At 36.7% G+C, this 17204-nt stretch overlaps 1 protein-coding gene across 11 annotated transcripts in view; it reads left to right on the top strand.

The window, feature by feature from the left end:
- The window catches only part of ERC1 (ELKS/RAB6-interacting/CAST family member 1), a 283422-nt gene that overhangs the window by 145402 nt on the left and 120816 nt on the right, over positions 1-17204 (top strand). For 8 of the 11 annotated variants that reach the window (XM_027680687.1, XM_027680688.1, XM_027680689.1 and 5 more), the window contains one exon: positions 16042-16173. The exons of the other annotated variants lie outside the window; for them this stretch is intronic. In XM_027680687.1, the coding sequence (XP_027536488.1) occupies positions 16042-16173 (132 nt within the window). The remainder of the gene's footprint in view (positions 1-16041; positions 16174-17204) is intronic. 11 annotated transcript variants of the gene reach the window in all.

Here is a 17204-nt window from a genome sequence, read left to right on the forward strand (position 1 = left end):
TCTTTAAAAATTCCTAAAACTAATACAATATTTGGTCAGATTTCTAATCCGCATTTGAGTAAATCTATATCTTAAGTTTGAAAAGATAGCTGGTACTTGACATTTGCCTTGCAGTTATGTGGATATTTATCAAATGACACTATTCCACAAGGCCATCATCTTTGGTTTTATGTAGCACTTTCAGATTTTAAAAGGTATGGCTTTCTTTTCTGGCTTTTCCCCCCACAATTATTCTTTCCCTTTTCATTTTTCTTTCTTTTTCACATATGTGATGCACTGAAAAAAACCTGAAATTTTCTCCCAGCTCCTGTTTGCATACTAAAACCACTCTTTCTTTGTTAGAAACAGTAAGTTATGTAAAGTGTTTGTACTACTACACACAGCAATGGGCAGAGAGGCAAAAATGGTACTGCTTTATATTAGAATTCTCTAAGAATGTATGGCGGTCCTTGCAATACCCAATTCTTTACTTATAAAATGTTTTAAGCAGTAGAGAGATCGTAGATATAAAACTATGAATAGCATGGATATCTTTACCTTTTTACATTCAGGTTTTCTGATTTGAGATCTCTATACAGCAGTACATAGTTTTTTCTACTTTGCTTATGTTGTGTTTTATTCAGCACTGGTGTCTGTTGCTTCCTATATAATTATGTGCAGGTATTTTTTAGATTAAAAATAGACACTATTAAATGCATGAAAACATTTAAGATTGAAGTGTGATGTGATAGTCAACATTGAAATGTACAAGTTATGACAGTATTAAAGTTACTTGATTTTCCCTAGTGCCTTTCCTGCCTTCGTGAACCTAATTGTCCTTTTTGGGTGGGCTCGATTTTTAGTGAGCCTTTCCTCATATTCAGCACAAGGCTGAAGGGAATGCTTTCATTCACAGATGAAAAAGGTCTGTATGCTCTAATGAAAATATCAGGCTAAGGTAAAATATGGAGTGTTTAATGACAAGTGACAGGTTCAATAAAAACTCCTTCCTTTAGAAGAGCCCTCTGCTTACAGTCTCCCTCTCTCAAGGACTGCAGCATTTTGGTTTCCTGGAGGTAAAATTTACCCAGGACCACATTTCAATTTGTTAGTTATGGAGACCTGTCTTCTCTATAGACTCTACAGGGTACTGCCTTCTAATCGATTGAAAAAAATAAACCTGAGAAGACCATAGATTTTTTTTATTTTTTTTTTATGCAACCATTGTTGGCTTTGGGGTCAGGACACACAAGCACCAATTTCAGATAATTTTGGTCTTGGTGGTTTTGGCTGGAATTAATAATAAGACATTATGAAATGCTTAAAAATATATGATCTGCATGTTCTTTGGTTGACCGTCTGCAATCCAGTCAAATAAACACGCTCCCAAAGCACACAGTCCACTCCTCCTCTCTCTGTCCCTAACAGGCATGTGGTTTCTTTCTTCCTGAGTCCAGTAACAAAATGTTCGTTTATTCAGAGAGCTCTGTTGATGGAAATTTGGTATTTTGGGGAGTGGGGGAAGAATGAAAACCATAATGTCTCAATTCTAGTGAGATGGATAAATGGCTTTCCAAATTTGTCTTTTCCTCCTGGGTTCCCTTAAACCACAACTCTCCAGAGATTTGAGAGGTTAACGAGTGTCCGGTCTACAAGCAGGATAAAAAAACCCCAAACTGTTGGGCTGGAGTAGAAAATTTTTGCTTCAAGTAGCTAAAGGTTGGCTATTGTGAAAAAGAATTGATATGCTGTCTAGTCCTAGAAAGGTAACATTTACTAAAATTTCTTTATATTTGAATGGGTACTTCAAGTTGACATCTGGAAGAGGGTATGCATATTTTTTTGTTCTGTCAACCTGGAATCTTCCAGAGTTTTAAGGATAAATTTTCAGAATATCTGTGGTATGGCTTGTATACTATTGGATCTGTGTTGCAGCAGCTATCCATCAATCTCTAATTGCTGCTGACAAGCTATATGTCCAGAAGCGGTGTAAAATATATTTGATTGCTTTAATGAACAAGTAGAAAAAGCAAGTAAACTTACTGGTTCTTTTTTTCTTTCTCCATACCCAAATTTAGATAATTTAATATATATTCCTAATTAATGAATTATAGATGCAGGTATATGTTGTTTGTTTCTTGTGATTACATATTTCTTTTATCATGTTGGAAAAAACTATCCTTCTAGATAGGAAGAACTGAATTTTCAATCTGAAAAAATATGCAACTTTGTGTTCAATAACACTTTTTCTGGGATCCAGGCAAAGCTCAATGAAATGGATAGATAGCCAAATACCTTCTCATCAAATGAGCATTCTAAATTCATTAAATATCAGCCTCAATGCCCCAAGCCTGCCAAGTGTTTAGGAGGCATTTGGGCAATGCCTTTGACAACACACTTTAAGTTCTGGTCAGCCCTGAATCAGCCAGGCTGATCTGGGTGATCATTTTAGGTCCCTCCCAACTGAAACAGTCTGTTCTGGTTAACTCTTTGTTATGAGCGTGTGTACACAGTCCATGTCAAGATTCAAAAGCCTGAAAACCCAAGTGGAGCCCAGTACATCTGGTCTCACATTACGGAAGAATTTCCTCTTAACATGGTGTGATTGAATCTTGAGGGTGGGGTGGCTGAAGTTTTTTCATCTCATCTATTGACAGTAATACTTATGCCATAATGAAAATTACATTTTGTTGTCTTTTGGCTATTAGTAAAGCGAGATTCTGCTTTCCTAATTAATCTATGAACTTGCTTTTGGACAGCGAGTACAAAACTTCTGAAGAAACAGATTTAAAGTAAAGCTTTCCAAACCTAAAGTTCAAGATTTTCTCAATGACTTTCTAGACATCATCAGCTTTGAAGCAAACTGATTATACTAGTTAAATGGTGTTTTCCTGGGATAAGTGAGTTTCAAGTGCTGAGTTCCTGGCTAATTTCTCTTCCATATAAACCACTGCCATATCAGATTACAGTATTGCCTGCCAGATGAGTGGAGTGTACAGCTCAACATGTTACGGCCCAGGAAACCGTCAGCTACTCCATTTCAGCCTGGTAGAAGTCTATTCTTTAATACCAATATGCTTCTGCAGGATTTATTCCAGGGAACAGTCTGACGTATTAAAGATTTTCTCCTTGAGCTCAGATCCACCTTTGGGAATTACTGAGATCGAAATGTTCTTTTTCTCTCTCTTCCTCTCCCAGTACTTTTTAGACATTAATTACATCATGGAGAAGTTTTGGCCTCCCTGTCCCTGAATAATTCTCTGTGCTGCACAGCCTTGTAGGCGTTAGTATTCCTTGGCCTGACTAGGTGCCATTAGCACCTACACAAGTGGCTATAACTTCACTTTATGCTATATTCCATTCTAGGTCATCCTGATGCTGTCCTGCAGGACAGAACTCATGACATCAATCACTGAAAGGTTATGAATTCACTGTGAAATTCTTTTTTTTTTTTTTAAGAAATTTGTTAGCATTTTTTGAAAGTTCAGGGATTTTTTGTCAGTCATGATATAGGACGAAACTTAATATTGTTACATGTTCTTGATAAGCTAAATGCGGTTCTGAGTTCAGAGGTTGTGTGAATCAATTTTTTACTATCTGTCTCTCAGTGTCATATAGGACTTTTGTTAATGAAAATCCAGCAAGTATGAACAAATGCAGGCTCTAAAGGACAATCATACCTCATAAATATCTAAATAGAATAAATGTATGTAAATTTTTCCTCATATTTTATTGGGGCTAAACACAGTGGTAGCCAGTAGGTAGTTTTGGGATCAACTTACCCTCCAGCTCTCTCTCTCAGATTCTGTGACAGCTGGCTGTGCATGAGAAAACAGGATATACATATGCAGTAGAGACATTAATATGCATCATGATTTGTTAGTGATGTAATATTTCCAATAGGAATTTTAATTTCCATCGGCTTCTATAATATGTTACAGAAAATGCAGTGTTCCACAAACATTTCATTCTGTATGTATTTGAAGGGTGATGATTTTCAGCACAGTGTATTGCAGTTACTGTAGATACAGGCAAATATTTAACCCTGGCAGATGCTTCAAGAAAAACTAGATCTTGTTCTTATCGTGTCATAACCCTTTGTCAAGCAAGCTTTTCCTGACTTTCCTGGATGTCTGGGAGAGTTTCCCAAAATGATGACCTCTTTTTATCACTTAGAATGAGGGGAAATTTCTTGAGGGGAGGCTGGGAGGAATTAATTTGAATTGTAGCCTTTTTTGGGGGAATTAAAAATTCATAATTAAGCATTCCTGGATACATCTACTTTTATGACATAGATAATGCATGGGTTGTGAAGAGATAGCCTCACTTCATACTTTGTTATATCAGTGTAAAGTAATATAGTAGTTATAGACAAGACTCAGGTATTCTTCATTTGTTATCTCAAATGGAAGAAAGGCTTAGTCATTTTTACAGTGTTAATGCCTTGATAATTTTTATCATTTAAAAACACAGAATCAGGACTGGAAAGAAATGCTAATTTGTTGAACAGTGGAGGGATACTGCATAATACCAAAAATCAGTGCATAATATGAGATAGCACTATTGTGACATTATATTTTTGTGTAAAAATTGCACTGTTGGATTTCCATCTCAGCAGGACAGTACTGCATGTAAAAATAAGCTTCTAGCTCAAAAATGAAGGTTTCTTCTCTTTTCTTTATTGAAATCATAAAGTACAACTTGAATTTTGAGGAAAGGCATGAATAATTGCTAACAGATTGCCACAAAGTAAACGCAACAAGGTAGGAGAAATATCTTGACAAACAGGAAGACCTGCAGCATCTGCTCAGGTGAGGTCCTGTCCCTAGGAATATTAGTCCTTTTCATCTCTTACACTTTCACATGTGTACCTGATGGACTTAGCAAGACAGTAATTCTCCATTTACTTAAAGGAAGCTCATCAAGACAACCTTTCATACACATTGGACCTTAAGAGTGTTTACTTGGGTCTGTTTCTAATACCAGTTTTACAGAAATCTGATACCTATTTCTCCAAATAGCTGCATACAAAATATATAGTAGTATGGGTGACTATTAAAAAATGTAAATTTTCCTCTCCTGTTTCTTAATTTTCTTGGACTTGTAAGATTTTGGTGTATTAACATTCAGTGTAAGCAGGGAGCCACAAGCAAACTGTGGGGACAGTCCTGTCTCTGGTTTTATTAAAGGCATTTTTTCTGATGAATGTTTACAAAGTCTAACTAACTTAATTTTTGCTAATGTGTACAATGTTACATGTTGAAGCAGCAACAAAAATAATGTACTTTTGAACACAAGAAATTATTTGCCTCAGAAACAGATTTCTTCGTTGCTATATGAATTGTTCAGTTGTGTTACTAAAGAAGGAAGATGCAGGTTTTTCCTCTATCTAAAATAGAATATCAGGATAAATACATGACCTTGTTCTTAATTTGATACGGCAGTTCTTATAGAGACAGAATCTGTCATTCCACATAATCGATGTTTATGCCATTAAATACATTGTTAAGGAATTACCTTCCCTTGTGTCTGACCAGGCAAGAAGGCTCCTTACAGACTACTTGTTACCATAACATTTGCAGAAAATAAGCTTGAAGAGACCTGATGTTTGAAATGGATAAGCATGTCCCTGGATAGACACTCAGCCACCTGCTCTGTCTGTTTTCGCATTACGGTTTAGTTTACCGTACATTTATTATGTTCAGGTTAGATGTCTGCCTTCACATCTTTAAAAAAGATGAACCATTTGACTTTGTCTTCTTATATAATGTAAAAATGCTCTACAGTTTTGAGCAGACAGCTGGAAAAATTTCATGAAAGTCACTATTTACAACTAGCGTTAGGCAGTCTCCCAATTATCCCAGTATTTCCTTTAACTGCAAATTGAGATTTGTAGTGAGAGAAAGCCATTATATGGCCTGAGACTTTTTAATAGAGGAAAGAGGACTCCCTGCATCCTAACATTTTTCTGTGATCCATCAGGAACATTATTCCCCAGACACACTTTCACCCAGTCTTTTCTGCAGAAACATTATGTGTCAGTGGAAGATGAAACCTGCTATTTGTACTCTTGCCTGTTTGGCAAAGAGCAGGGTTGGTACCCTTTATGATATGCCAGAAACTAAGTACGGTGAGGACTGGACAGCTGAACGTGTGCCAACAACCTTAACCACTAGATGTGTTTTGCATAGGGTTGTTGTTTTTTTTCCAAGATTAGTATCCGAGTTCAAACTGCTTTCCTAAAAACTGTCAGAGAGATTAATGTAACTGTTGACAACGTGGTGTGGTTCCTGTGAGGAGGTCTCTCCTGAGAGTAGAAAACATTGAGGGCCAGATTTAAGCAAAACAATAGGAGCACATTCAAGGGGAAGAACAGCTCTCTTTTCATTTTGGTGTCTTATTTCATGAGCCTGAGAAATGGCAATAAATTTGCATTTTTTTCCTTCTTCTGGATTTTTTTCTCTCTCTTTCACAAGCTTTTTTTTTTTTACTTGCTGTGTTGAAAGTGGTTTCTAACTCATCTCTCCCCAAGAATGAAAATGCCCAATTGCCACGGCTCATTTAATAGTGTCATTGTTTAATAAAATTGCTGTTTTGCTTTATTCTTCTTTTGCACAATAGAAAAAGAAAGGGAGGTGGGGTGATGATGGGGACCTAAAGACACAGAATTCAGACTTTGTTTTTAAAAAATAATACACATGGATTTTTATTTTTAGTTCGATACCTGTTGCAACAAATGCTTAAGCATAAAAAATTCCTCTAATTAATTTCAAATAGTAATAAACCTAATTCATTTCATTCTAATTCAGTATTATTCTTTAAGCTTGCTTACTAAGCTGCCCAAATTGCTGTCACTCTTGAACTACTCCTTTTTTCTTTATAGAAATAAGCCTATTCTGTCTTTAATTAGCACTTTTCCTACTAAATTTTCCTCTGTTGAAAAATTTACACATTCTTATGATATATCAGAACAACTGCTCTTATTTTGATGTGCAGACATTAGCTGGGACTGAGGCTTAGTCTGCAAATCACGTGTTCAGAACTGACAGAAGGTTATAAAGTACTAGAAGTCAGCACTTTTCAGCTCCTGAATTTTGGCTGATGTGCACTCAGATCTCAACACAGGTTGTAGGAAAAACTAACTATGGTGGTATCACCTAGTCTTTTACTGAGGATTAGAGGAAGGTGATCTTAACATTCTAAAAGATGTCTATAGTCAGTTAAAATTCGTCAACAAATTCACTTTAAGACATTGTGTTCTTTTTGTTGCTTGTGTTTGAATTCTACATGAATTTTGATATCTTTGGGGTCAGATGGTTTTCCAAAGCAGGGCATGGAAAGTAGGGAAATAAAAGCTAAATGTCCTTTAGCTTTGGGACAGATACCTGTCCCAAAAACAGGTATCCATACCCTTCTAGAGCACAGCTTGCTTCTCCCTGCCAGTCACCCCCTATGTACTTTTTCCATCCTTCTTTCAAAGAACCATTGAGTATTCTTAAACTTTAAATGTTTTTTGCATTATAAGTGCATATGTTTTTATGTCCCAGTGCTATGAAACAGTTACTGTTTTGTGCTGAGGTGCCATATCTAGCTAAAAAATGGCAAATGTAATATTTTCTGTAAAGGAGACTAAATATCCATACGTTTCGGGATTATATTTACTGATTTATTCAGGATATTTAAATGAAAGATAACATATAGAACTCCACATATATCTCATAAATCGAACTCATGGATAAAAGAACAGATGAAATTCAGCATGAATACATATTTATATATGTCAGGAGAAATAATCTTAAGTACACATACACCATGATGGGTTCTGATCTAGCTCTATTACCATAGGACAGCAATCTTGAAATTAGAATAAATGTTTTCATGAAACTATTATTGGTTAGCAGAACTACTAAAAAAAAAAAATTGAGAAGTATCAAATGACAAAACAGAAAATGCTGCTGTGCCACTCTATACACGAGCAGTGCATTTCCCTTGGCAATAATGTGCAGTGATTCAGGTCACCTACCACAGAAAAGGATGTGGCAAACGTAGAAAAGGCAAAGAAAAGGAAGAAAATAGTAAACCTAAGGACAAGCTTCAGTTCAAACAGATACTAGATAAATTTAAACACTTGAACACTGAAAAGAAGTGAGTGAAGACAAGAGCCAGGGAGTACTTTTCCCAGCTTTACAGGCTGAGAACAATAGAGGATCATTGTGGAATATTTAAGACTAAAGAAAAACAATAACTATTTTTCTCTTTCCACTGAACTAGTTCAGGCTTTTATAGAAACAATTGGAATTTCATACAGAGAAGTGAGAATCTTTCAGAATGTGAAGAGTTTCCACTTTCCGATTCTTTGGGGTTTTATGCCAGTTAATTTAAATGGTAATTTTAATGAATGTTATGATTCTAAGCTGCCCATTTAAAGCTACTGTCAGAGTAACACTGCAGATACACAAATTAGAAGCTTTTATTTTCAAACACTTTATTTCAGTATTTTTAAACTCATTTTCTGATTATCTTACTATTTGAATGTCCAATTTTTACATTTTCTTTTCAGTATTCTATTCTTATCAGCTGTATCTAATAGTTTTCATGTTCCATATATGCAGGTGAATTCACTGCTGCTGCACATCTAAGTCATTCCATTCTTCTTGATCCTTTCTTCATGAACTTTTTCTAGGTTTCTGTTACTGTATTCAAATCATAAGTATGTTTTTTTCCTGTCTTCAGATGTATCCTTAGACTCTAGATACTGTGGTACAGCTGATCTCTGCATTTTTTAGTAAATACATTTCACAGAGTGTTCTGAGTTGGAAGGGACCCACACAGTTCGTGGCCCATACAGAGGTTGAGAACAGTTTTTAATATTTTAAGCCAAACATTCCCCTAAATTAATATGTGTGTTTCTGGTTAGTAGCTGAACCCATGTTGTACCAAGAGAGATCTTTTCCTTGATATATGTGACTTCAAGAGGGATTGTGGGTGAGTTGGGGTGTTCCTAGATGGTGTGAGAAACACTGATAATTAATTTCTGATGTGAAATTGTTTTAATGAGGTGTAGATTGAAGTTGGGGAGATAGGAGAACATCTGCATGGAGTGAAAATAATAGTGTTGGAGATTTTGTTGCCCTAAGTAAAATGAACAGTGGTTAGCAATAGCATCTCGTTAGATGGCTGCTTTTAATGAAGCAGTTCATAGCACAAATACAATAACTACTGTACTATGATCGACATCAAGAAAGAGGCATCAGGGGCCAAAATGAACATGTAGAGACCAGAGGTGATTGCAGGGATTCCCTTCAAAATTGAGAGAGTGAGAGAGATTCAGTGGCATCAACTGCTGAGTAAGCATTTCCTCAGTGGTGTTGTATCAGTAGTAGTTTTTGTCAGCTGTGAAAAAGAGGGAAGATGTGAGAAGTGCTCTTTTATAGCTGTCCATACATGCTGCTCTTTTTTGCTGAATGATGGAAAATGAGCAAAGAAAGGTAGGTCTTATGACTGTTGTGGTATATTAGTACAATGATGGTGACAGGACTGACATTTGCAAAGAGAGTTCAGACAAATAAGGCTGTATCTAGGGAATAACATATGGGTTTGAGCTTTGTATTAATAGTGCAGTTAGTTAGAACTTCTGCTGCTGTTTTCTGTAATCCCATATCAATTTACGAGTCTTGAGTCATAGTATTGATTTATGAGTGAAGAACAAGTCTTGTTACAGTAGCATTTGCCCAATTAGCCTCTTAAAACATCACCTCCCCCCCCCAAAAAAAAGAAATACAAACCAAATAAACAAAAAAAACCACAAAGCCCCATAACAATTACAGATATCTATTGCTTTTGCTCACTTCAGATCATTCTCACAGCTGAATTGTCAGCTTTGCATCCCATTTCAATAGTCCGTGCAGTGACCCACTGTGGTTTGATAGAAACGTTGTCCCTCTAGGTTTTAAAAACTACAAATGTGGTAATTTGCAACAACCACAGCCAAGTGTTCAAGCTATTGGCACCCTGTGCAGCTGCTAAATGGTAGAGCTGGTTGTTGGTATTGGCAAGATGCTTTGGTCTGTCTGGGGTGCTGCTAATGAAAAGTGCCTATACAAACCCAGGATTTCTAACTGATTGCTGTGCTGGGAGCGCCAAGCTCGGTCACAGGAAAGCGTGTCAGGATCATGGCAGCTGTCGGGAAAGGACAGCGCTGGTTTCTCAGAGGAATAACCTCTTCTGCCTTTCCCTTTTTGGGCCCGTGTCAGTGTTACAGAACTGTCCTTTTCTCTCCTTCCTCTCTGTTCTCCTTTAACTGGTATTGATTAGGATCCTTTCTTATCATTATCGTATGTATTTCACTTGAACAAAAGTGTTGTATGGCCTGGAAACACTTTTTGAAAGTAACATTTCTGAGTGATAACATGTAAAATATCTTGAAAGAAAAAAGTCTGAATGGCTGGAGTTGTTGACACATTTTTGTGTACGTATACTGTATAATGTTTATAAACATTGCATAGATTTGTAGTGATTTTCAGGCAAAAATAGCAATATGCACAAGGTTTGTTAAAGGCTTTTATATGAGTTTAAGAAATAGACTGTGAAAAATTAAGCCTTTCTTTTCCTGAAGTTTTCCTTAAGATTTTTTTTCTCTCCCATTTCACTTTCATATAAATTAGATCCATTAATAGTAGTGTATATCTATCTAGGTATTGTCTATCACTGTCTATCGTTATCCTTGATATATTTCTTTTCCAGTTTTCATGAGTTTGGGTGGGTTTTTCCCCCCATGTAAACATATTTTAGTGTGCATCCTTCCTGTGAACAGAAGAGCACATATTTTTGTCACCAGCATCTTTTACGGTCTTGCACTTTTATATTCTCCTACACTGCAGCAATGATACTCAAGGGACAATATGGTTGAAACACTACTCCATTTTCTACCTTTCTATTTCAAAAGAAAAATTCACTGTCCAATTCTCACGAAGTCTTGGCTTTTTTTCAGCATGCTAATTTTAATGGACTCGTTAAATAATATTTATCACATCTAGAAATAATTTTTATCCATTTTTCTTTTACTATAACTATATTTTTATTCTTTCTGAAACAAGAATCACAAGTACACACATATTCTGGATGTACAACTTATGATCCACAATATACACATATTCTTTTTTTCTGTTGTGGTGCTCTAAGAAGAGTGTATTCATCACTTTCTACTGTTCCTCATGTTTTCAATGCAGCATATGCAGTGCTGTGGCCAGGTCTGGTTGCACTTCCCTCTCAGCTCCTAGTGGAATTAAATTCTACTTCAACCTTTCTCCTTTTGTTTCCTGCAGTTATTGTTCTGTGTTTATGCAACTTGTCAGGCTTGAATTCCAATCCACGTGTCTTATTTGGCAGATACAATTCTCCAGACAATGACATATGTTGTCCTAATGACATAATCATTGTGTATCTCAGGTCTAATCTCTCTAAAGATGAGGAAATGTTGCTCAAGGAGTTCCTGCTTGGCAATTTGTGCCTCGTTGCTCTCAGAATGTTCCTTTCATTCAGGAACTCGTGATGATTACATATGTTATTGCTGTACTTATGAAAAAGCCCTCTTCAGCTGTGAGAAACAGGAACTTCATATGAACCTAATACTTGGATATACCTGACTTCTGCCTAGACAGACAGAGATTTCCCCTTCACAGGTAACCCCAAATACATTAATTCCTTTACCAATTGAGGACATCAAGACAGCTGTGTGAAACCAGCACTAGCATTTCTAGTTATTCTAACTCAACTGTTTGTTCATGCCCAGCAGTATCTTTAGTAGAAGCTCTTTATGTGGTAGTTTGCCTCTCTGTTACTTTATTTTCAGAATCTTTAGTATTGGATCTGTGTTTATTTTGTGGTACAGTTGAAGATTTCAGTTTTTCATATTGACCAACCAGTGTGCACTTAAGTTGCAGTTAATCAGGCCCTTGTATTTTTAACTGGGAAAAAATCCTGACATTTGTAGATGGGCTGCCTCCAAATATTGGTGAAGAATTTGTTGTCTCATTAACAAAATGATTTTTTGTATCCGTAAGGAAGCTTTAAGTAGTACTTGAGGCAGCTGACAGTCCTGAGTTCCCAGGTTCCGCTTACCCAGTGGAAGGTCAGTTCACAAAGGAGATTTTCTTATTTTTAGGGAGAGTTTTATTCAATCTGGCATGGACTGAGATCATTATCATTAGGTTCTTTATCTAGGTTGTGGCTTCTTGAGGAAATACATTATAAGAAAAAGCAACAGGGCTTGTAATAAAAGGGGCTTGTAATGATTTCACTGTTTAAGAAGTAATTGCTTCCTAGTGCAAAACACTTCCAGTATTGTGTTCTTCCCATCTGGTCTGTGAAAGTGCACAGGTAAGACATGCTATTGTATTATTTACAGGGTTATATGACAAGAATCTTTCCCTACCTAGATGTTACAGTCCTAGAATACTTTTAATAGTTAAAAGAAGCATTTCATTGCCTTCTCAAGCTGTTAACTAATCTTTCCCATTAGTTGACTAGAGAAATTCACTTTAATTCCAAGAGTGAAATTAGGCCATAAAGATCTTTGTGAGTCTAGTTCAAGACACAGTTATGGAGTTTGCCAGGATACCTCAGGTTTAATTGAACCTAAATGCCTTGGTGAAAGTGTGTATCCTATTTCATGCACTGTAATAAAACTACATGGCAGATTACACATCACATGAATGCAGGATAGATTAAATTGATACATCATTCTAACATCCGTCCCTTGGACATCCCACCACTTCCTTCCTGAAGGGAAAGGAAAAGCCCATAAATGTGTGTCACTCTCACCTCCTTTTCCTTTCAGGCTTTCAGACAGGCACGTGTGGAATGAGTTTTGCATATGAATCAGCAACTGGATCATAGTATAGGTAGCAAAAATTTTTATTGTGCCTGAACTCTTGGCACTCCCACCGTGTCGAATGGGTTTTCATTTTCTGTGTGCTACCACCAGTGAGCATAAAGGCAGAGGTATCTCCTCCATCCCAGTTTAATTCCATCTCTGGTGTGCATATGGGATGCAGGAGCAAAGGGAGGGAGGGCCATGGAGATATTTGGGTAGGTAATACCTCTTGAAGAATGCAGTTATTGTACAGGTAAGTAATATTTTTGTTTCTTTCTGAGTATTCACCTGTATAAGCTTCATGAAAGGAGGTCGTCGCTTTATCATTCTGCAGTTCTCTCAAAATAGAAGAGGATAATTTAGCCCTCAATGCTCAAATGTGTATTTTCTTCAGAGGATCAGTCAGTGCAGGAAAAAAGTTTTAACTGTAGTTATAATTGACAGAAGTTTTTTCTCAGAGTTTAACACCTATCACAATAAAGACAGAGTACTTCATGTAACTAAAAAGAGGAAAGCAGCAGCAGGACAGGTTGAAGGTTGGCGTGAACCTGATTTGTTTTGGCCCCAAATAATTGGAAAAACTTGCTGATATGTTAAAAGGCAAATGTGGCTTCACTTTTATTTACTCTTTATCTGTTAGTATGAAGCAGCAGCTTGTATTTTAAAAAAAAAAAAGTAATTCAAATGCTAGTCAATTATTCATGAATCAAAGAGCTAGAAACAAAATAATTCTTTAAAAGTCTTTTGAGACTATTCTACATTAGTGGAAGTGTTATCTGGCTAAGCAACAAGCTGCTGCTCCTGCCAGGCATTTGTGTGGTTTTGTAAGGTGGTTACACACATTGTGACAATGTTAGAAGGGTGACATTGCACATCTTTTAATTAGGCTTGCCTGAGACAGAAAGGGAAATGTTCTAACTAGTCTTTCCATGTTGGATGGGTTATTAGTATTAGACTTGAATTAAAAGATCACAATTTCTAGGCAGTTCATTTTAAGTCAACACTACACTTTTTGACTTGCAACCCTCTTTCATATATGTACAAGTTTGTGTATTATTTTAGGAAAAAATAATTATATACGAATATAGATTTTTCAAATGCAGGTGATGTGGCACTGTATTTTCGGTATCACCAATTGCTCTTCCTCCTGTCCCTCAAGAGTTCACCTGTCTGAATAGAACACTATATGGTGTCACAGTTAATACAGTATTGAATTCACTTCTGAAATGTTTGCCTGGAATGAAGAGTGGATGTACCTATGTGTTAGAATGATTTATTCTCCATTCTTATTTTAAAGGGGTTTCTATTTTACATGCAGCTGTTCAAATGTAGTATTCCCACTTTGGTTATTTGACACGGAGAGCTACACATTCACTTGGCTATCCATGAATAATATATCAAGAAGTAAAGTTCATACTTACTGTGTAGTGCAGATAGGCAAGTAAATATTTGTCATGTCTGGCACGGTTAGTATTTTGTGCTGAGTTTTTTGTAAGCTTGTTATTCCTCTTTTTGATGAGACTTCATTTAGGCTAATCATAACCATAAAGTAGTTTTGGAAGATGTTATCAGCGTTTCTAAAAGATTCAAAAATTATGAAAACATGTTGTGCAACACCTATTTTTGAAATGTGGATCTCTCCATCTGTTTCTTTAGAAATCAGCAATTACTTGCCCAGTGAATCCACTCTGGAAAGTAACCATCAGCAGAAAGCTCCTCTGCCTGCAAAGCCTAACAACTACTGTTGCCTGTGCTAGTGGTTGAACACCAACCTTGCTCTTCACAAGGGCAGTGGGGCCAGATGTCCTGCACTGCTCTGATACAAAACTTTGCATCTCTGCTTGAACACCCTCATTGAAAATGACAGTTTTGAGAGTCTCAGAAATGGTATTCATGCAACAACTATCCTTGGGGATGTATCCCAGGTTGTAGAAGGCAGGAATCAGGGAATAAGTCAGGTTCATTCTTTAAACTCACAAGACTAATCTTTCCATTATGAAGGTTGCAAGGTCAATTTTTTCCCAACTCAGTCTTCTTTTCCCTTATTCTTTGTATGATACGAAACACTTTCAGAGAAACAGTGGAAAATTTCAGTCCTAAATACAAAAGGACAAAAGCCAAAGGGGTAAATCTGACAAAAAGCAAAATGCAAACACAGGAAAGCATTTGTGATTCTTCCACTGCTGCTGAGATGACTAAAAAGCCATGTATTAACTTCAGTATGAATTATTAACTCATCTGAACCCTATGATCTAAACCAATCTGCAAGACAAGAATTGCAGAAATCTTCCATAAAGCTGCTCACTTCTGGTAGATTTGTTAAGCAGCCATGGCCCAAGACATTCATCTATACTGTGAGGACAGCCTGCTTTGCAGTTTCTGTCCAACCTGCTTCTGCAGAATCAGGAGATACACATTTATTTTCCTAGCAAGACTAAAGTAAGGAGAGTCTCCTTTACAAATAACAATACTATTATTTTTGTATATAGTTTTCTTTAAGTTATACTGTTTTCTTCAGTGTTCTTTGAACATATATGGGCATCTGAATTTGCAAGTGTGAAGATGCTCTTAATCAAAGAATAACTTTTTAGGGAGTCTTGATACTTGAATGTCTGAGATTCAGACATCCCAGCTGAATCCTTCATGTTTCCTAGAGATGTAACACTTCCTCAAAGACTTAATCTGAACAATGGAAAACTCTGTTGGGTTAATGTTTGCTTTTCTCTCCCTTAACCTGGAAATGACAAATTCCAAACTGCAGTGCTGTGTTTCCTTTCTTACCACGCCTGCTGCTGATGAATGTGAGAGCAAATGGGCAATGCTGAATGCCTGCTACCTTCCTGCCAATTCTGGCTTCTGTGCTTCTTCAGAACTGCTTACTAATCCTTATTTACCAACAATCCTTGCTTATCTATCCTGTGTAATCTCACAGGACTGTGCTTGTGTCTAACACTGAGGGCAAGCACTCTTGCTCCAGGATCCTGTTTCGCTAGCTTTCTCCTTCTCTTTACTGCGATCTTCCTCTTACTCTTGCATCCCTTCATCTTTCTTTCCCTTGTGTGAAGATGATTTGCCTGCAATTGCGCCTTGGGAGGGAGAAACACATTTTGGTTGGCGTAAAACTTGGTTGATTAAAAGGCTGTAGTTCCAAACAAGTCGTCTTCACCTCGTCTCCCGTCATTTTCCAGGACAATCTGCGTAAAAAGGATGATCGGATTGAAGAATTGGAAGAGGCACTCAGAGAAAGTGTTCAGATAACTGCAGAGCGGGAAATGGTGCTAGCACAAGAGGAGTCAGCCAGGATCAATGCTGAGAAACAGGTCTGCAATCTTGTAAAGTCACTGGTAGTTCTCTTAGGAAAGTAACCAGACAGTGAAGTACTATTTTCCCTGCTTTACTGCAAAGCACAGCTGGTTTTCTTTGGTGATCCTGTATCTCTGTTCCAACATTAAGTAACAGAACTTGTAAAGTCTGCAAAGCCTTCATGATAAATGGTATTTTATAGGTAGGATTTTCTTGAAATTAAAATTAAATATAAGGTATCCTGAGCTTTAAAATATTGTTTTAAGTAGTAACTCTTCTGATCTGTCTTGCCTGTCAAAGCTGCCTTCCTATGTGTAAGCATACTTAGGTTCACTGTGATGTTCATTGAATGTACTTAAAGATAATGATTTTTATTAGTGTAGTTGTGTTTATAGACCACAGTCTGGTTGCACTTGCAAAACAACAGGATAAAGAGACAAATCCCTTGGCTTGAGCCAAGCACACATACAGAAATACACACTGGGGTCGAAGCCACAAGTATAAACTTTTATACATCAATTGATTCTGTGCCACTGATTCTGAAGAATCACGTAGATGCCTGATTTTAACTCACGTAAGTAATCCTTGAGAATAGCATAAGTAGTGAATAAATCCATGACATTTTGATAATGCTTTTGAAGCAGAAGCTGAACCTGTCACATTTACTGTGCTTTTTGCGAGCCTCTTCAGTGTTTTTCATTATTCCTTACTTGACAGTAATTAGCAAACAGGAGCATTTTGTCAGTTGTATTTCAATGGAGGGACCTCCTCCTCTTTGTTATTTACTTAACAACAGTTCTGTCTAAGTGCACTTTAAAATGTTTTAGGACTTTTTTTCTAACATGTATTTTTATGTCACAGACTTCAATGAAAAAGAAGATATTAAATGTCTTAGTAATAATCCAAGTTTTCAAGAAGAAAGCAATTGTTTCTCTTCAGGCTAGAGTCAAGCTCAGCTGTTTGCTGATAGACATATTGAGGATAATTCTAGTTGCTGTATCCTAAGATCCTAGACAGTGTTATGAAATTTGCCTTCAAGAATGCCTTT

Source organism: Neopelma chrysocephalum, unplaced genomic scaffold (genome assembly GCF_003984885.1).
Source record: "Neopelma chrysocephalum unplaced genomic scaffold, ASM398488v2 Primary Assembly neopelma1_59, whole genome shotgun sequence".
NCBI classification, from domain to species: Eukaryota; Metazoa; Chordata; class Aves; order Passeriformes; family Pipridae; genus Neopelma; species Neopelma chrysocephalum.